Below are 22111 nucleotides of genomic sequence, written 5' to 3' on the forward strand. Positions count from 1 at the left end.
AATCCCAGGCTTCTCCCATTCCCGTGCAATAATCTCTGAAACACTATCTGGAACATGAAAAACTTCCGCCGCTGAAGGAACGTCATAAAACCTATTAAGCTTACTAGACTTCTTAGGGGTAACAATGACTGCTGCGTCAGAATCATCCAAGGTAGCCAAAACCTTCTTGAGTAACATAAGGAGATGCTCAAGCTTAAAGTGAAAGTAAACTTTGGTGAATGAAAGCCCGTTTTTGAAAAATACTATTAAAAACAGGGGAACTTTCATTCATCAAAGTTTACAAAGCAGCAGTTTTGTTAAAAAAATTACCTTTTTTTCTTTTCACTGCTACAGCAGTTTCTTCCACCTAGAGATCCTCTATTCGCACGTCAGCAATGACTAATCCTGCTTCCTCCAATCACAGCTTTCCCCCCAGGGTAGTCATTGCCTGAGGCCATGCTGTGATTGGAGGAAGCCGGATTAGTCATTGCTGACGTGTGAATAGAGGATCTCTAGGTGGGGGAAGCTGCTGTAGCAGTGAAAAGAAAAAAAAGGTAATTTTTTTTACTAAAACGGCTGCTTTGTAAACTTTGATGAATGAAAGTGACCCTGTTTTTAATAGTATTTTTAAAAAAACTGACTTTCATTCACCAAAGTTTACCTTCACTTTAAACCTGAAGGAAACAACCTCAGAATCAGAGGAAGGAATTACACTGTCAGACTATGAGATTTCACCCTCAGATGCCACAGAAGAGTCTTCCTCCTCAGACCTATGGGAAGAAAAATTAGACATAACTGCAACAGAATCAGAAACCTTAAAATTTCCTTTTGTGCTTCCCCTGCAACACAGGAAAAGCAGACAAAGCCTCAGATACTGCCGAGGATATAGGAGTAGCCATATCCTGCAAAGAAAAACCAACCTGAGACAAACCGCAGGGCACTGCATGAGAAGAGGATAAAGATTGGGATGATTGGGGAGAAAGCTGCAGTATAGCGTGAACAGGAGAGTCCTGAACAACATTCTCCTTAGATAATGAAGGCTCTGAATCAAAAAGCTTATCCGTGTGTTCTCTCAATACATGAGGAACAAAAAGGGATAGGTGGCTCCATATTAGCATCTAAACATAAAGTGCAAGTAACAGCTTGCAGGTCCTCTTGGTCCATCTTCAGCACACAAGTAATTAGGACTACAAAAAATAAAACCGTTACCATCACTTTAAGGAGAAAACGTAAAAAAAAAAAAAAAAAAAAAAAGCCAAACAAAAAAGGAACCCAGAACCCCTGCTGCGCACCTCTACAAGCCTTGCTGAGGTGCTTACCTGACCTCCCACAGACCGGAGTATAAACCGTAGCTCAAATAACAATTCAGACCACCCACTGTCAGCACCCGCTCTCCGCAAACACCGGAACAGAAGCTGACAGCCTATCACTTCCACAATTCAGAAGGGACTAAGAAAGAGTGCGAGAAACTCGAGGCAAGTAGACTCCGCCCATTGTGGGCATACATAACCACCTCCCAGTCGACATTACATTTAACACAACAAACAGCCGCTGGGAGGAAAAGAAAAAGCGTGACTCGTTTTTCCAAACAGTCCGCTCTCAATACATAAAAACACAGTCTTCCACCTCAGAGAAAACTAGAGTAACACTAATAAAGAGCCATAGAAGCCCTCATTTAAACAGAGCCAAAATCCTATCCAGCAGTGCCCCACAAAAGCTGCCATAAATAACAAACCTGCACAAGCAGGATCATTATCCCAAAATTAACCCCATAAGTGCCAAACTTTTCTGATTACCTCCATATCAGAAATAAAAACAGCACCTACCTCCATAACAACAGTCTGCCCGGCAGCAGGGCAGCTCACAAGGTTTGAAAGGCTTCATCCCTCACATGGATCTGTGAAAACAAAAAAGACCAAGTAAACCTACTTAGCTTTTTATAAAAAGGGCAGCACAAACTACTTGGGAGGCACAGTGGGGATTATACCCCACAAGTTACCAAATGCTTAAAAGCCACCACTGCTCTACTGAAGAGACTGATATGGACTTTGGCTAAACCCCAAAAGACCAGAGCAAACCTGCTCTGCCTAAAAAATAAACTCTTGATTGAAGAATCAGACACCTAACTTTACCCCTCCTTGCAACTGATACAAGCAAAAAGAATGACTGGGGGTTGTGGGTAAGGGAGTGGTATTTAACAGCTTTGCTGTGGTGCACTTTGCCTCCTCCTGCTGGTCAGGAGTGATATTCCCAACAGTAATGATGATGATTCGTGGACGCACCGTGTCATTAGAAAGTCGGCCAATTAACTATAAACATGTTCCTTCAACTGGCAGCTTTGCAAGGAAAACAAACTACAACTGTGTACTTAAATCTGTATAATTACTGAATCCTTACAATTAGGCCAACCCCCAAGGTAGACTATCAAGTAAACTAGTGACAAAATTGATGATATAGATTATAGCTTTAGACTCAAATCATACCTGTCTGTTCTTTAAAAAGCTCAACAATGGTGTTGTCTTCTTAGCTAGAATTAAAAAAAACAAAAAACATTTTTTTCTTCGCATTACAAGGTTTTTGAAGCATATGTCACACACAACAGTAAAAGCAATTTAAAAAACAAACAAACAAAAAAACTGTTCAAGTAATTGGTTTTAAAATAACTTTTTAAAAGCAACTAAAGAGATAACTCTCCCGTCCCTATAAACAGAAATACGATTTCTAAAGTCTATCCCTTACCAGGCAGAGAATTAGTAGTGATTCCACCCAATCATAATTAATGACCCCAGTCAAAATGAGTTTTAAACAGGCAATTCTCTTTTTTTCCCCCCAGCCTTTAGTCATTTAAATAAAAGTGATAATAGTTTTCAGTCTATTTCATGCCCTTTACATGATGCCTATAAATGGTGTAGTGTGCTTTGCAGAAACTGTCTTATTATGGATTTAAATGTATTAACTCATCAAATATTATACCTACAAGAAAAATAAGGTTTAATAAAATATATTAAGCTCCACCTACCAAATATTTTTTCCTTGTGTAATGTTACTTTAGCAGAAGAGAAGCACAACTGGAGACAGACAACCAGGGTGCAGCCTCTTATATCCCATTTGTGTCTATCAAAAAACAAAAATTTAAGTTTACCTGATAAATGTATTTATTTCTTGACACGGTGAGTCCACGGATTATCGACAATTACTATTGGGAATCAATACCCAAGCTAGAGGACACAGATAAGGGAGGGACAAGACAGGTAACCTAAACAGAAGGCACCACTGCTTGCAGAACCTTTCTCCCAAAAGAAAACCTCAGCCGAGGCAAAAGAATCAATTTTATAGAGTTTAGAATAAAGCACTACAGAGGCCTCGAACTTGAAGGCCCAAAAAGAAGACACCTCCCTAGTGAAGAGAGCTGTAATTCACACATGAAGCTGCTGACCAGCAGACTTATAAGCCCTACAAATAACACTTCTCAACCAAAGAGAAAGAGGAGTGACAGAAGCTTTCTGGCCTTTACGAACACCAGAAAAACAACACACATCCAGAGTTCTGATGAGGTCCCTTATAGTCTGTAGATACAAATTAAGAGCCCACACAACGCCTAAGTTGTGCAACAGGCGTGCTTAATGAGAAAAAGTATTATGACAGAGAGAAGGAACAACAATTTCCTGATTAGAATGTCTGTCCGAAACAACCTTAGTAATAAAACCAAACTTGGTACAATGAACAACCTTATCTGCCCAAAATACACGATAAGGATAAACACACTGCAAAGCTGAAAGTTCAGAACCCTCCGAACAGAGACATAGAAGAATAAACAAAACTTTCCAAGATAACAACTTAATATCTATGGAACACATATTCTCAAATGGATCCTGTAGTAAAACCTTTAAAAACAAGGCCAAGGTTCCAAGGGGAACAACTGACTTAAACACAGGCCTGATTCAGACCACAGCCTGAAGGACTGTACATCCGGCATGTCCGCCAGAAGCTTGTGCAGCAGAATGAATAGTTCTTCTCAAGGCCCTCCTGGAGAAAGGATAATATCCTTGGGATCCTGTCTTATAGACTCCTTCTAGAGATAGGCTTATAAGGTTGATACATGGTCTCAATAACCTAATCGGAAAACCCACACTTAGATATACAAACTCCAAGCCTACAGCTTCAGAGACAAAATCTGGATAAAGGAAGGACCCTTGAGGCAGAAGACCCTACCTCAACAGAAGTTTCCACGGAGGTAGAGGCGACATCGCTACTAAATCCGCCTTCTAGATCCTGTGCAAACGAAGACTCGCGGGATGAGAACAAACAAAGGCAAGTATAAGCCACCTGAAGTTCCAAGGAACTGTCAGAGCATCCATAAGAAAGACCTGAGGTTTCGTGACCTCGAACCGAACTTGGAAACTTGGTGTTCTGACGAGACGCCATCCGAACCAAAGCTGGTAAACCCCTGTTAGATTGAAAACACTTCCAGATGGAGTTCCCACTCCCCGGAATGGGAAGTCTGTCCGCTCAGATATCCGCTTCCCAATTGTCCACTCCAGAAATGTGGATGGAAGACAGACAGAAAGAGTGACCTTCACATATCTGCCGTGCTGTAAAGCATAGGTTTTGCCACTAAGCCACAGGTAGGCTTTTATGAACAACTGTAGAACTCTCAAACGAGCTAGCAAAAGAAAGATGTGGAAACCACCATCAGATTAATACCACCTTGTACTATGCCACTGAAGCCGTACAGTAGTCTAGTCTAAAGAGAGAGGCAAAAGGAAGGACTTTCACTTTTCTGACTCCCGCCTTGGTGGATTTTCAGTGAAATGGAAACAAAGTAGACTACCCTTGTAACTGGAACAAGGGAGCCCTTTCCAGCTCCACTTTCATTCATGGAACAAAGAATACGACAAAACCTCTGCAAGAGGTTTTGCTTGGAGAAATATGGCGTGTTGAACCACAACTGACAGAGTTAGGCCTGAAAGACAAAACTCAGAATCGGAGAAGGTCCCTAGAATGGGAATCTGAGGCTACGCCTCCTTTAGGTCTAAGAATGTTAAAACTGGACCCTCTTGTACCAATGAAGAATGGAGCAAATAGTCTCCATCTTGAAGGACAATATAAAATCTTTGCTTAGGAATGCAAGCTGTAGCTTTACCTGGGTTCAACTCCACAATGCTTCAAAAGCGGTGTAGCTCACCACTACGCCCCATCTCCCTTAGGGAAAGAAACTAACCCCTGTTCCTAAACTGGAACAATCACTCCCCAGGGGGGAGATCCTGAACACATTTCTAGACCGCCTCTCTCTTAACCGGTACAGCTAATCTTGAGAGGTGAACCCGCTCCTGGGAGGAAGGAGTTGAATATTAATTTGTAACCCTGGAAAACTAACTACAGCCCCAAGGAATCTAGGGCCTCTTGTATCCAGGTATGAGAAAAAAATGATATATACTACCCCCCACAGGATCCGATCCTGGCTCGGGGATAAACCCTACCTGCAGGTTTCTTTCATAACTTCCCCCTGATCCAAACTGACTGAGTATCCAAGAGGACTTGAACTGCTCCTACTTGGAAGGGGAAAAGCCACAGAATAAAAAAAGATTGGCCTAACAGCCTTTCTGTCCTGGGTCTCCACATGGAGTCTTCCAGATCGGAGTCAGACAAGGCGCCATACCAAAAGGATGCCGCCCTTGTCCATAAGGACTTCAACCTTAAAAGAGCATCTATCCTTTATATGGAGTGAAGTCCAGATTAGCAATTATAATAAAAACCAAATCAGATTATGTGAGAGATTGCTGAGCAGAAGCTCTGTATTGGATTAGAACCTGTGTCTCCTGGTTCTTTGATCAGTAACTGTTAAGTACTAAATATGAACATCTAGCGCCAGCAGCTGGATTCGAACCAACAACCTTTTGAGTTGCAAAGCCACAAGCTAACCACTAGGCTACATTGGCTGAGTCTTGCATCTATTTAAAGGAGACAGCTTATGACAGACAGGAGATGGGAGAAAAAGCTTCCTTTACTTTTCACATACCTGAGAAAATTCTCCTAGCATGGACGAGAACAGGAAAAAAAAAAAAAAAAAAAAATGAATCCAAAAGGTGTTCAGGCCTGAATCTGAAGGGAACTACTTCAGCATCAGATGAAGGAATTAAACTGTCCAAATCAGAGATTTAAACCTCGGATGCTACAGACTATCCACCTTATCAGACTAGAAGGAGGGCAATATGTGTAGCCAGCGGAGCAGAAACCCTACTATCTGCTTCACTAATTTTCCTCTTGCGAATTCCCTTTAAGATATGAAAAGCAGATCATGCCACAGATACCAGAAGACACCAGGACAGGCAATTCTGCCAGCAAACAACTCCTCCAGGAGATTAAGAGGAACCGCAGGGCACTGCACGAAAAGCCATAAAAGGGCTTGGGACGTTTGAGGAGAAGCTGTAGCAAGGCCTAAACAGCATCATTCAAGGAGACATGAGGCTAAAAATAATTTTCTTAAACATATTTCAAAATATTTTAAAGTGACACTGTCACTTTAAGATTAGAGACTTGTGCTTAAATTTTTTTTAATTTTTAAAAAAATATAATTAGGAACAGATCTCTGTTCTATTCCTTAGTAAAAACGAGTTATTCATTGGGATAATGGTAATATCTCCTTAAGTAAAGGAAATCTAACTTAAAGGTAGATGTATATGTAACCTAAGAAACATTGCATAACTTCTGTCCAATCCCAATCCAGGTATAGGCATTTTGACAATGGAAGTTTATTTACACGGGATGGAAATAAAACATGAATATTCCACAAAGCTCTTATATACCAGCAAGATTCCCAAAACATAAGTTTAACAAGTCCTACAAAGAATCTCTATACAATCCCGATTATATAAGTACAGTGGTAGAGCCTGATTTAATAAAACCCCGATACTCAATCTCACAGGACTATCCTCTTCCTTGACCCGACTAAGTTCCACAGAGCCGTTCCGGACAGCAACGCCGCTCCGTTCTCGGTTGGAGAACGAGGCAGGGTTATTGCAACTGATATTGTAGTCCAAGATGAAGCTCTTCCCTACTGAAATAAATGAGGTGGGGATACGAAGACAGCATGTAGATGAAGCACGAAAAACATTGTGCTTCATCTTGCCGCTCAGGAACACAGAAACGCTCTTAATTGCATGACACAGTCCTAGTTATTCAATAAGAGGTACATAGAGCATTGCTTCGCTCCTAAGAATACCCTAAACTCAGTGAAAGTTGTGCACCTCGTATAAGAGCTAACACAATGAGGCTCGGTCCCTTTTAAGCCACCATCACAGCTATGCAGCCCTAAAAATTGTCGCTAACGCTCTTCCTCCCCTGACCTAGTCACTTTGGACAATTCAGTCATTAAAAAGGGAATGCTGCCTAAATTTTGAGCAACTAAAAATTAGAACTGAGCCCCAAGTAGGTTAACCCCTTTGTCTGCTATGAAGGGGATTAACCCCTAAGTCTCCAAGCTCATGACTAATGTGCCTGCATACTGCTCTAAATATCCATAAGGATTTGTCCCACTAAAAGCAGAGGGTTCTTAACCCCTTCAGTGCCAGCCTTCTAACCCCAGAAGAACAAAGGCACATACCTGCATTCTAGCCGTCCGGCAGTCAGACGACTCACAAAGTATGAGAGGATGCCGCTCCTCACAGAGACCTGTGTAAAAAGAAAGATAGAGTAAACTTACTCAGGCTTTCTATACCAAGGCAGCAACATGGAAAAGGCAGCAAAGCTCACTTTACAAGTTCCTAACTGCTTTAAAGCTACCACAGCCCTGCTGAAGAGATTAACGTGCAATATAGCTATACCCAGATTGTGATGAAAGATCATAGCAATCCTGCCCTGACTTCAAAATAAAAAAATCTTGAAGAATTTAATCAGGACACCTAATTACTTCACCTCCTCCTTGCACTAGAGGCAAAGAGAATGACTGGGGTTTGTGGGAATGTAGACAACTGATTTCCACAGCACCAAAAAATGATAGGAAAATTGTTAAACAAACTTAGCCTTTATTATTCCATTTCAGCACTTAGCACACAGCAGCAAAATAAGCAAAATAAGCATGAGTAAGGGTTAACAGCCCGAAACGTCGCTTTTTTGCTGCTGTGTGCCAAGTGCTGAAATGGAATAATAAAGGCTAAGTTTGTTTAACAATTTTCCTATCATTTTTTGGTGCTGTGGAAATCAGTTGTCTACATATTACAGAGAGGTGTGTACAGTGGCCCTCTACCACGAGCATCAGGTGTGTGCTGTCTGTCACTTGGGAGGGGTTTGTGGGAAGGGAAGTGATACTTAACAGCTCTGCTGTTGTGCTCTATGCCTCTTCCTGCTGGCCAGGAGTGATATTCCCAACATTAATTGTCGATGATCCGTGGACTCACCGTGTCATTAGAAAGAAAGATTTTCTGCAGTCTGATCAGACCCAAAAAGGATCATTCTTTACTGAAATCGATAGGCATTTGCAGAGATTCAGCATTTGTTTCACAAATGAATGCCAAATATGCCTGCAGACAGCAGCACTACGCTATTTTTGGTGCTGATATATTGGTGTTAAAATGCAATGCACAAATCTGTGCAAATACAGTAATAAGTCTATTGCACTTTGACACAAATATCTGGTACAGAAAATCCCAGCATTTGTTTGTGAAATGAATCTTGAATACCTAGAAAACCCTCTCTAAAGTACATTGGGTTAATGGCCAACATCTAGTTGCCCCATCATCCTTAGGTGAACAATATCTCAACTGTTGCTTTTGCCTTACAATTTATTTAATAGATGTTATATTTAAAACTTCATACTTAAAAACATTTTAGACAAATGCAAAACACTTTCCATATTCTGGAAATTCAAACAAACGTGATAGATTTTGAAAAAGTTTACCTATCATCTCTTTGTTCCTTGCCTCTATTTCTTCCAGTAACGTCTCTGGTGTTGAAGTTAGTTTCTCTTCATCCATGCTATAGGAGTCCAGAAACTTTCTGTATTCAGGATCTAAGTCATATTTATTACAAATTTATTACAAAAACAGACAGTCCTTTAATTATGCACTAGGTAATGGTCCATTCAGTAACAACAATTTAAAAAAAAAAAAAAAAAGTATTCTTTTATTGAACTTAGACATAAAATTATTGCGATCTTAACAATTAAACCGTGTGCAACAGCATATAAAATTTAAACAGGATTTTAGAAAATATCAAATATTATACAGTATTTAACTTCTGATCGTTTTCATGCAAGAACGACAAGAGAAGGACAGAACAGGTCACATCTTAAAACTAAAAAGGAATGGACATCACATACTATAGTATGGTTAAATAATTCCTTATTTACAAAAGGATATATTGTAGTCTAAAAAAAAAAAATCTCACATAAATTACCAAAAAGCTTTTACTGTTTAGGTGACTTAAAAATCCTTCATTTAGCCCTGCTCACCATCATCAATAGTTCCAGTTTTGGAATCCTTTTTTTTACTTTTCCTTTTTGCCACTTTCTGAAATGGTGCAAATTCCACAACAGCTGGATATTCCTGACCTTTCATAGAGAAGCCAAACAAAACAAAAATAAACTTAATAAAAGGTCATTTATTTTAAAGCTAAACAACTTGAGATAGTGCATAAAATAATCCTATTTTGTCATAAGAATATGCTAATTTATAGAGTTGGAAGCAAAGATCACCAAAAAACAACAACTCATACTTTGTAAAAATAGGAAATACACTGCGAATAAAGTTAAAAAAAAAAAAAAAAAGGGTATATGTAACAAGCAGGGGTAGACACACACACACACACACACCACCTATGGTACAGAATATTTAAAGGAACAGTAAAGTTAAAATAATAATAAAAAAATATTATGCTTACCTGATAAAATTCTTTCCAGGCATGGAGAGTCCACAACGTCATTCAATTACTAGTGGGATATTCAACTGCAGGAGGAGGCAAAGAGCACCCCAGCAGAGCTGTTAAGTGTCACTTCCCTTACCCATAACCCCCAGTCATTCGGCCAAAGGGAAATGGAAAAAGAAGATAACACAAAAGGTATAGAGGTGCCTGAGGTTTACACACAAAAAAAACAAAACAACTGTCAATTGAAATAAGGGTGGGGTCGTGGACGCTCCATGCCCAGAAAGAAAGAAATTTATCAGGTAAGCATAAATGTTTTCTTTCCTATGGCATGGAGAGTCCACGTCATTCAATTACTAGGGGGAAACAATACCTAAGCTAGAGGACACAGAATGAAAGGGAGGGAGCACAAGACAGATAGACCTAAACAGAAGGCACCACCGCTTGAAGAACTTTTCTCCCAAAAGAAGCCTCAGCTGAGGCAAAAGTATCAAATTTGTAGAATTTGGAAAAAGTATGCAAAAGAGGACCATGTTGCCGCTATGCAAATCTGTTCCACAGAAGCTTCATTTTTGAAAGCCCAGGATGAAGAAACAGCCCTAGTGGAATAAGCCGTAATTCTCTCAGGAGGCTGCTGTCCAGCTGTCTCATAAGCTAAACAGATAACACTTCTCAACCAGAGAGAAAGAGTCTTAGAAGTGGCCTTCTGACCCTTAAAGGGACAGTCAACCATAGAATTGTTATTGTTTTAAAAGAAAGATAATCCCTTTTAATACTCATTCCCCAGTTTTGCATAACCAACACAGTTATATAAATGTACTTTTTACCTTTGTGATTACCTTGTATCCAGGAACCTTCTTCCAGCCCCCTGATCACATGACTGTGACTGTTTATTATCTATTGTCTTAAATTTAGCATTGTATTGTGCTAGATCTTAAATAACTCCCTGTGCCTGTACACAGTGTTATCTATATGGCCCACGTGTACTTTCTGTCTCTTTGTGTTGAAAAGAGATTTAAAAAGCATGTGATAAGAGGCAGCCCTCTAAGGCTTAGAAATTAGCATATGAGCCTACCTATGTTTAGTTTAAACGAAGAATACCAAGAGAAAAAAGCAAATTTGATGATAAAAGTAAATTGTAAAGTCAATTAAAATTAAAAGTCCTATCTGAATAATGAAAGTTTAATTTATACTTGACTGTCCCTTTAAGCTTGCCAGAGAAAACAACAAACAAGGCTGAGGATTGCCGAAAATCCTTGGGTGCATGAAGATAAAACTTTAGAGCATGCACGACATCCAGGTTATGCAGAAGACGTTCCCTTCTGGGAAGAAGGATTGGTAAAAAAAAGTAGAAACAATGATTTCCTGATTAATATTGCGATCCAACACTACCTTAGGAAGAAATCCCAGCTTAGTATGAAGGACTGCCTTATCTGCATGAAAAATAAGGTAAGGGGAATCACACTGCAGAGTCGAAAGCTCAGAAACTCTGCGAGCAGAAGAAATAACAAAACCTTCCAAGATAACAATTTAATATCCACAGAATGCATTGGCTCTGCAATATACTTTGATTATTTATTTTGTTCCATTTTTCTGTAATACATTCTGAAAGTGTTAGGTTTTTAGTTCCTTTTAGAAATGGTCTAATAGAAAAGTGCAGAACACTGTTATATTCCACACAGCCATTGGCTGCACATTCTAGTGACCTATGTATAACTGTCATTAATTGTCCACAGCAGAGAAGGTAACCTAAGTTACAACATGGCAGCTCCCATTGTTTTATAAACACTAAAACTTTACACTTATTTCTTCAATATTTAAATGACTAATAAAAATTTAAAAAATGCATCTACATTTTATTCTCAGAATAATCTTTTCTTTGACTGCATCATTCTATCTAGCATTTATTTAGTGTTTAATGTCCCTTTAAGAAAAAGGTTTAGACGCCAAGGAGGAGCAACAGGTTTAAACACAGGCCTGATTATGACCAAGGCCTGAACAAAAGATTGGACATCTGGTAGATCAGCCAGACGTTTGTGCAAGAGATTAGAGCTGAAATCTGACCCTTCAGAGTAGTGACTGACAAACCTTTCTCCGGGCCTTTCTGAAGAAAAGACAACATTCTGGGAATTCGAACACTCGATTCACACCAATAAAGGTGTTTGCGCCATACCTTATGGTAAATTTTACGGGTAACAGGTTAACGAGCCTGAGGCATGGTATCAATGACTGTTTCAGAGAAACCACGCCTAGCCAAGACTAGGCGTTTAATCTCCAAGCAGTGAATCTAGATTTGGATGGAGGAAGGGACCCTGAAGTAGAAGGTCCTTCCCTCAGAGGTAACTTCCAAGGAGGAAGAGATGACATCTTCACCAGATCCTGCGAGGCCACGCAGGAGCTATTAGAATCACAGATGCTCTCTCTTGTTTGATACAAGCAATGACTCGTGGAAGGAGAGCAAATGGAGGAAACGGGTACGCTAGAGAGAAGATCAAAAGAAACCGCCAGAGCGTCTATCAGAACGGCCTGAGGATCTCTTGACCTTGAACCGTACCCTTGGAAGCTTGGCATTCATTTATCATGGAAAATACTTTCAGATGCAGAGCCCACTACCCGGGATGAAAGGACTGTCTGCTCAGAAAATCCGCCTCCCAGTTGTCCACCCCTGGAATGTGGATGGCCGATAGGAGACAATCGTGAGCTTCCGCCCACTGCAAAATGAGAGAGTCACCTCCTTCATAGCTAGGGAACTCCGGGTTCCCCCCTGGTGGTTGATGTAAGCCACTGAGGAGGTGATGTACGACGAATCTGATAAACCGGGCTAAAGATAATTGAGGCCAGGCTGTCAAGGCATTTAAAATCTCTCTCAACTCTAATATGTTTATGGGAAGAGGAGACTCCTCCAGAGTCAACAGACCCTGAGCCTATAAAGAGCCCCAAACTGCTCCCCAGCCTACCAGGCTGGCATCCGTGGTTACAATCACCATGGAAGGTCTCAGGAAACATGTACCTCGAGACAGATGATCCTGCACTATCCACCACGAGAGAGTGTCTCTTGTTAGGGGATCCAGATCTATTCTCTGAGATATATCTGAATGATCTCCATTCCATTGACTGAGCATGCATAGTTGGAGAGGTCTCAGATGGAACCGAGCAAAAGGAATGATGTCCATGGAAGCGACCATCAGACCAATTACCTCCATGCATTGAGTCACTGATGGCCGAAAAGTAGACTAGAGAGAAATGCATGAAACAAGAATTTTGGATTTTCTGACATCTGTCAGGAAACTCTTCATGGACAGGGAGTCTATGATAGTCCCTAGGAAACGCACCCTTGTAGCTGGAACAAGGGAACTCTTTTCCAGACTCACTTTCCACCCGTGGGAACGTAGAAAAGACAACATCTCTGTATGAGATTCTGCTAGTTGAAAAGAAGATGCCTGAACCAAGATGTCATCTAGGTAAGGTGCTACTGCAATTCCCTGAGATCTGACTACTGCCAAAAGAGCCCCCAGAAACTTTGTGAATATACTGGGAGCCGTGGCAAGACCAAACAAAAGAGCAACAAACTGGAAATGTTTGTCCAGAATGGCGAACCTCAGAAACTGATGATGATCCATGTGAATGGGAACATGAAGGTACGCGTCCTTTAGGTCTATGGTCGTCATGAACTGACCCTTTTGGACCAAGGGTAGAATGGAACGAATAGTTTCCATTTTGAAAGACAAAACTCTTTCAAAGATCTGAATAGAATCATAGACCTTGTTCCCTTATGGGAACTGGAACAATCACTCCCAGGGAGGACAGGTCCTGAACAAAGTTTAAGAAGGCCTCTCTTTTTACCTGGTCTGCAGATAATCTTGAGAGGATAAATCTGCCCCTGGGAGGACATGTCTTGAATCCGATTCTGTAACCCTTGGATACTATGTCCACGGCCCAAGGATCTGGGACATTGCGTATCCAAGCTTGATGAAAAAAGGAAAGTCTGCCCATTACTTGATCAAAGAGTGGAACGGGGACGGGTCCTTCATGCTGATTTAACATCAGTTTAAGGCTTTTTGGATTGCTTTCCCTTATTGTAAGGCTGACTGGATCTCCAGGAGGTCTTGGACTGATCTGGCTTGGAAGAAGAAGAGGGAAACTTCTGTCTTTTGAAGTTACGAAAGGAGCGAAAATTAGAATTTTGGCGACCCTTAGGTCTATTCTTCTTGTCCTGAGGTAGGAAAAACCCATTTCCACCAGTAACTTGGAAATTATCTCCGCCAGACCAGGACCAAAGAGAGTGCTACCCTTATAAGGTAAAGGTAGTAGCTTGGATTTGGAAGTTACATCAGCCAACCAAGATTTTAGCCACAAAGCCCTGCGAGCTAGAACAGCGAAGCTGGACATCTTGGCTCCCAGTTTAATGACTTGCATGTTGGCATCAGAAATAAAAGAATTGGCCAGTTTAAGAGCCTTGATCCTATCCTGGATCTCTTCTAGAAACGTCTCTTCTAGAATCAGTTCAGACAAGGCATTACACCAATAAGATGCTGCGCCTGCAACCGTAGCAATACTTGCAGCAGGTTGCCACTGTAATCCCTGATGAATATACATCTTCTTTAAGTAAGCTTCTTATCCATTGGATCCTTGAAAAATTGAGTAGATATAAGCTCCTTACACCTTAGGCACAGTTCACCACGAGTCACGAATGGAGTCAGAAACAGGAAACATTTTTTTTTTTTTTTTAAATACAGGAGAAGGGGAAAAAGGAATCCCTGTCTTATCCCATTCCTGAGCTATAATCTCCGACATATGGTCAGTAACTGGAAATACCTCTACTGAAGAAGGAACATCATAATATCTATTGAGTTTACTAGATTTTTTTAGGGTTAAACAAAACGGAATGGAACAGCACTACTGAACGGTGCTCGTGAAGACTTGGGACACTGCCAGGTCCCTGGAAATATTGTAATATCCCAAAAATGTCCACAGCACCAAATACCTTTATATAATCTTTATTAAAGTGAATGTAAATTTTGATGCTTAAGTGCCTAGTTCTTAAAAATTCGATTAAAAACAGGGGCACTTCAATTCATTAAAATTTACATTTCACTCGTTGTGAAGAAATAGTTACTTTTAAAACTTGACAGCAGTTCCAGCTTCCTCCGGTCGTCGCAAGCCATTTCTGATGTCAGAAATGATGGATAGGTCATCCTCCAATCACGGCTCCCCCCCCCCCCCCGGGGGAATCAGTGTCTGATTCAACACAGTGATTGGAGGAAGCCGGATTCCTCATTTTAGACCCAGGAAGAGGCTTTGCGACGGGTGGAGGAAGCTGGATCGGTGTCAAGTTTAAAAAGGTAAGTTTTTTCACAACAGGAGTGAAATGTAAATTTTGATGAATTAAAGTGCCCCTGTTTTTAATCAAATTTTTAAAAACCGGGCACTTTAGCATCAAATTTTACATTCACTTTAAGACAGTTAAAAAAGCGACGTTTCGGGTGATCCCCTTAGTTGACAGCGACAGAGAAGTCTGAGTCGTCCAAGGTAGCTAGAACCTCCATTAGCAGTAAACTGAGGTGTTCCAGTTTAAATCTAAAAGTGACTTCTTCAGATTATGCAGAATTTTCCCCCATAATGAGTCTGAGATCTCACCCTCAGAGGCTACCGAGGTATCTTCCTCATCTGACCCCTGGGAAAGGTTGACCAGCGCAGATTTAGATAGGTCAGAAACCTTACTAGTTGAAAAATTCTTGGATTTCCTCTTAAACTTACCCGAAGTAGGTTAAGCAGATAAAGCTGCAGACACTGCAGAAGTTATCTGTGCAGCAAAATCCTCTGGCAAATAAACACCCCCAGGAGGATGAGAGGAACTGCAAGGCACCATATGTGAAACAGATAAGGCTTGGGAGGTTTGAGGAGAAAGCTGAGGCATATCCTGCACAGCAATATCCTGGGAGACATGTGGCTCAGAAGGGAGTAACTTGTCCTTAAACTTTAAAGTTTTAGATAGACATGAGGAACAAAATTGCATAGGCAGGACAATGTGAGCCTCTAGACACAGTAAACATGTGTCCATAGAAATAGAATTATCCTGCTGTGTGTCCATAATTGAACAAATCCCACTAATAAACTAAAATTCTAATTTTCTTTAAAATAGCAGGACTGTGAGGAAAAAAGTTTAATCACTTTCCACCCGATAACAGAATAATAATCACTAACACTCCTTAAAGGACCAGTCAACACAGTAGATTTGCATAATCAACAAATGCAATAGCACTTAGTCTGAACTTCAAATGAGTAGTAGATTTTTTTGTGTGACAATTTTAAAAGTTATGTCTTTTTCCACTCCCCCTGTACCATGTGACAGCCATCAACCAATCACAAATGCATACAGTACCATGTGACAGCCATCAACCATTCACAAATGCATACACACGTATTCTTGCACATGCTCAGTAGGAGCTGGTGGCTTAAAAAGTTTAAATATAAAAAGACTGCACATTTTGTTAATGGAAGTAAATTGGAAAGTTGTTTAAAATAGCATGCTCTATCTGAATAATGAAAGTTTCATTTTGATTGAGTGTCCCTTTAAAACCGCATTTAGTTAGACGATCATGCAGTCAGATTAAAATCAAGGCACCACTAACCCTCAGTCTATCTGAGGTGCCCTACCGTAACCGGACCAGGAGCTGCCACTAGTAATGTAGATAAAGGACTCCCCAGCCGTAGACAGAATTTCCAGCTTAGCAAGACGATCCGATCATCAAGTAGCAGCCGACAGGGAAATTTCATTTAGACAGAGAAAGTTCCGAATCCACTACGCGTAATAGCCTGAAGAGGAGAAAGTCATGTGACCGTCAAAGAAGAAAAGAAACTGCGCCACAGTAAAAAGACGCGCATCTCAATTTAAACTCTATATTAATAAACAGGCTTCTTCTTCAAACTGCTCCCCTTGAAATACAAATACTGCACATAAAAGGGTTCCATTCATGTATAAAATAAAAGGAAGGTCCTTCAAATACAAATCCCATCAGCCACATTTGAGAAATACTAGATCCCATATAGGGGAAAAGTATTAACCTCTTAGTTTCCAGAGTTACACATACAAATAGGCCTGCAGACTGCCCTATTGTACCCTGAATAAAAGGATAACTGAGTTCCAAATGATCCAATAGAGGATTTAACCCCTTAAAGTGCCTACCTTCAGTACCTAGAAGGCAAAAGCACTTACCTGAGGATCCTGCTGTCGGACAGAGAGACAACTACAAGGGTATGATAGATGTTCCACTCTCTATCAGGGACCTGTAGATAAAGAAAGAACAGAGTAACTAATTCTGGCTTTTTGCAAAGGGGTAGCAATTATGTTAGAATTAAAGCAAAGACCACCTCACTGCATTCTAACTGCTAAAAGGCTACCATTACTCTTACTAAAGAGATTTACATGGACTGAGCCAAACCATAAACCTTGCTTGCAGGGAAAAGTAACCATTTAAGGATTAATCTTCTCAGACACTCATCTTCGCCATTCTCCCGCCACAGAGGCAAAGAATGACTGGGGGTTATGGGTAAGGGAAGAGACACTTAACAGCTCTGCTGGGGTGCTCTTTGCCACCTCCTGCTGTCCAGGAGATGAATATCACACTAGTAATTGAATGACGTAGTGGACTCTCCATGTCATAGGAAAGAAAAAAAGCTTTCATGATAGAGCAAGCAATTTTAAAACAACTTTACAATTTACTTCTATTATGAACTTTACTATATTCATAGCCTTTGCTGAAGAGTAGGCTTGAGAGCAACAATGCACTACTGGGAACAAGCTGAAAACATCTGGTGAAATAATGAGGCATATATGTGCAGGTACCAATCACCAACTAGCTCCCAGCAGTGCATGGCTGCTCCTGAGACTACCTAGGTATGCAATTCAAGCATACCAAGAGAACAAAGCAAATTTGATAATGTTGATTTACATGCTCTGTCTGAAGTGAAAATTTTAAATTTTGACTTTACTGTCCCTTAAAGAAATATTTTTGAAAGAACTCTACTTTATTTAACCCTTTGAGTGCCAATGACTAGCACACTACCCCACCTTGATGGAGGTCTGGGGACCCCCATCCACTCCTACCCCGGCGGTCTGGACTGGATACTCGCAGGCATCGCTGGGGCTTCCCTTCCCTCGCAGTGACGACACGCGCAATGACGTCATCACGCAACTTTATTTAAAACGGACAATTGTCAGTTATAGGGAGAGGGGGGCATACTGCTACAGACCCCCAAGACCTACTATTGGAAGGGTAATCGTCTACCCTTTCCAATGGTATAAGTCTTTGGGGTGTAGAATAAAAAACACAAAAGTTAAAAAATATTTTTTTTAAAAAAAGTTAAAAAACAAAACAAGAATTGGGGGTCTCTAAAGGCAAATAAATAAAGATCAAAATGGCCTAGAAACCCCCAAAATACATTTATAAAAATAAACTTTTTTTTTTTTTTTTTAAATAAATATCGGTTTAAGTATTATAGCTAAATGATCACCGTGGTAACGAGCGTTACCGCAGTGTTCACCTAGCTGAGAAATGTTGCATTCCCTTTTACAATACGGACTGATATTATATTTGTAATCCCATGATCACCTGGATAATGTGGCTAAAAATAAATGCTATTTTAAAAAAATAATATATATATATATATATATATATATATATATATATATATATATATATATATATCAATCAGTTTTTTAGCGTGCGTGGAAGATGAGTAAAACACCCTCTTTACGCAGCTCTCTCCAGCTTTCAAAACTTGTATTTTTACTGCAAGAAGCTTATTTTTTGCAATAAAAATGATATATTTTCTAGCTACATAATTCCTTTCAAAATATCTATTTATTTTGTAAAGAGAATTATGGCTAAAGCGTCTCAATGCTGAGGAAAAAGCGGAGTTCTCTTTGAACTCAGACTCTGATTCCTTCACTGATGATGCATATAGTATATAATCTAAATATTTCTAGAAAGTACACACCAAGCCGCATCAAATGAGGGGCCACATGTATTTCTAGCACAAATATAGACAATGTAATAATAAGCTCTTTGCTAAAAATTTGTTTTATTTTTTATGCAAAGCACCATACTGCATTAATTGTTGCGCATCTCAATTATGTGCTAGTTATATGTAGCCCCTCATTTGATGAGGCAAAGAGTGTACTTTCAACAAATATGTGCTTTGCAATCAGGGTGGATAAAAATCAATCTGATTTTTTGGATTTAAATCGGATTTGGGACAAGCACCGTCTCCAACTCATTTTTTGGCAAATATTGTCAATATCCAGTATCAAGCTCAAAACTTAAGTGCTGAGGAAGAGGAGTTAGCTATAACATGGGTATCCAGCAATCATCCATCTGTAATGCCAACTATAATAAACTTCAAAGCTAAGGGGGAACCATTCAAGAAATATAGGTTTGCTGAAGATATTTTAAAGAAAGTCACACCAGTGAACTGGTGGAAGTCACTTAAGCACTTGGATTTAAAGACTGTTCACGTAATGATTTCACTTTTAACAGCAGTAGCTTCTTCTGCAGGCGTTAAAAGAATATTCTCTTCCTTTGGACTCATTCATTCTAAATTGAGAAATCGTTTGGGACCCGATAAAGCAGGAAAGCTTGTTTTTCTTTTCCAGATTACGAACAAAGAAGAAGCTGAAGATGACGAGTGAGCTACAGAGGACAGTATTTAAGTTTTTCATGTGTAGGCTGGGCTGACAGTCTAAGGCCTAGATTTAGAGTTTTGTCGGTAAAGACCCGCGTAGCTAACGTCGCTTTTTTTCCCAACGCACCCTTAAGACAACGCTGGTATTTAAAGTTGTCTGAGGGGCTGCGTTCGGCTCCAAAAAGGGTGCATTGAGCCTAATGTACCGCCACTTCAATCCTCAATACCAGCGTTGCTAACGGTAGCGATAAGCTGGCAAAACGTGCTCGTGCACGATTCCCCCATAGGAAACAATGGGGCAGTTTGGGATGAAAAAAAACCTAACACCTGCAAAAAAGCAGTGTTCAGCTTCCAACGCAGCCCCACTGATTCCTATGGGGAAACACTTTCTAAGTCTACACCTAACACCCTAACATGAACCCCGAGTCTAAACACCCCTAACCTTACACTTATTAACCTCTAATCTGCCGCCCCCGCTATCACCTGCATTATATTATTAACCCCTAATCTACCGCTCCGTACACTGCATTATACCTACGTACCCCTAATCTGCTGCCCCTAACATCGCCGACCCCTATATTTATTAACCCCTAATCTGCCCCCCCCCCCCAACTTCGCCGCTACCTTACCTACACTTATTAACCCCAAATCTGCCGACCGGACCTCGCCACTACTCTAATAAAGTTATTAACCCCTAAACCGCCGCACCCCCGCCTCGCAAACCCTATAATAAATAGTATTAACCCCTAATCTGCCGACCGGACCTTGCCGCAACTCTAATAAATGTATTAACCCCTAAAGCTAAGTCTAACCCTAACCCTAACCCCCCCTAAATTAAATATAATTTTAATCTAACGAAATAAATTAAATCTTATTAACTAAAGTATTCCTATTTAAAACTAAATACTTACCTGTAAAATAAACCCTAAATATAGCTACAATATAACGAATAATTATATTGTAGCTATTTTAGGATTTATATTTATTTTACAGGCAACTTTGTATTTATTTTAACTAGGTACAATAGCTATTAAATGGTTATTAACTATTTAATAGCTACCTAGTTAAAATAATTACAAAATTACCTGTAAAATAAATCCTAACCTAAGTTACAATTAAACCTAACACTACACTATCAATAAATTAATTAAACTACAAGTACCTACAATTAAATACAATTAAATAAACTAAATTACAAAAATAAAAAAAAGATTACAAGAATATTAGGCTAATTACACCTACCTACCCCTAATAAAATAAAAAAGCCCCCCAAAATAATAAAGGTCCCTACCCTATTCTAAATTAAAAAGTAACCAGCTCTTTTACCAGCCCTTAAAATGGCTTTTTGCGGGGCATGCCCCAAAGTAATCAGCTCTTTTGCCTGTAAAAAAAAAACAAACCACAATACCACCCCCCAACATTACAACCCACCACCCACATACCCCTACTCTAACCCAAACCCCCCTTAAATAAACCTAACACTACCCCCCTGAAGATCTCCCTACCTTGAGTCGTGTTCACCCAGCCGGGCACCGATGGACCAAAAGAGGACATCCGGAGCGGCAGAAGTCTTCATCCTATCCGGGCAGAAGAGGACATCCGGACCGGCAGACATCTTCATCCAAGCGGCATCTTCTATCTTCATCCATCCGGAGCGGAGCCATCTTCTTCCAGCCGACGCGGATCCATCCTTCTTCCCCGACAGCCAATAGAATGCGAGCTCAATCTGATTGGCTGATTGGATCAGCCAATCCGATTGAACTTGAATCTGATTGGCTGATTCAATCAGCCAGATTTTTCCTACCTTAATTCCGATTGGCTGATAGAATCCTATCAGCCAATCGGAATTCGAGGGACGCCATCTTGGATGATGTCCCTTAAAGGAACCTTCATTCGGCGAGTAGGCGTCGGGGAAGAAGGATGGATCCGCGTCGGCTGGAAGAAGATGGCTCCGCTCCGGATGAAGATAGAAGATGCCGCTTGGATGAAGATGTCTGCCGGTCTGGATGTCCTCTTCTGCCCGGATAGGATGAAGACTTCTGCCGCTCCGGATGACCTCTTTTGGTCCATCGGTGCCCGGCTGGGTGAACACGACTCAAGGTAGGGAGATCTTCAGGGGGGTAGTGTTAGGTTTATTTAAGGGGGGTTTGGGTTAGAGTAGGGGTATGTGGGTGGTGGGTTGTAATGTTGGGTGGTGGTATTGTGTTTTTTTTTTTTTTACAGGCAAAAGAGCCGATAACTTTGGGGCATGCCCCGCAAAAAGCCCTTTTAAGGGCTGGTAAAAGAGCTGGTTACTTTTTAATTTAGAATAGGGTAGGGACCTTTATTATTTTGGGGGGCTTTTTTATTAGGGAGCTTAGAGTAGGTGTAATTAGCCTAATATTCTTGTAATCTTTTGTTATTTTTTGTAATTTAGTTTATTTAATTGTATTTAATTGTAGGTACTTGTAGTTAATTTATTTAATTAATTTATTGATAGTGTAGTGTTAGGTTTAATTGTAACTTAGGTTAGGATTTATTTTACAGGTAATTTTTTAATTATTTTAACTAGGAAGCTATTAAATAGTTAATAACTATTTAATAGCTATTG

General features: G+C 40.2%; 1 protein-coding gene across 2 annotated transcripts in view; it reads right to left on the minus strand.

Moving 5' to 3' along the window:
* The window catches only part of UPF3B (UPF3B regulator of nonsense mediated mRNA decay), a 186700-nt gene that overhangs the window by 126699 nt on the left and 37890 nt on the right, over positions 1-22111 (minus strand). For both annotated transcript variants that reach the window (XM_053699197.1, XM_053699196.1), the window contains exons 4-6: positions 9428-9526; positions 8876-8986; positions 2463-2506 (exon numbers count right to left, since the gene is read on the minus strand). In XM_053699197.1, coding sequence (XP_053555172.1) covers positions 2463-2506; positions 8876-8986; positions 9428-9526 — 254 coding nt within the window. The remainder of the gene's footprint in view (positions 1-2462; positions 2507-8875; positions 8987-9427; positions 9527-22111) is intronic.

Source organism: Bombina bombina, chromosome 1 (genome assembly GCF_027579735.1).
Source record: "Bombina bombina isolate aBomBom1 chromosome 1, aBomBom1.pri, whole genome shotgun sequence".
Taxonomy (NCBI): Eukaryota; Metazoa; Chordata; class Amphibia; order Anura; family Bombinatoridae; genus Bombina; species Bombina bombina.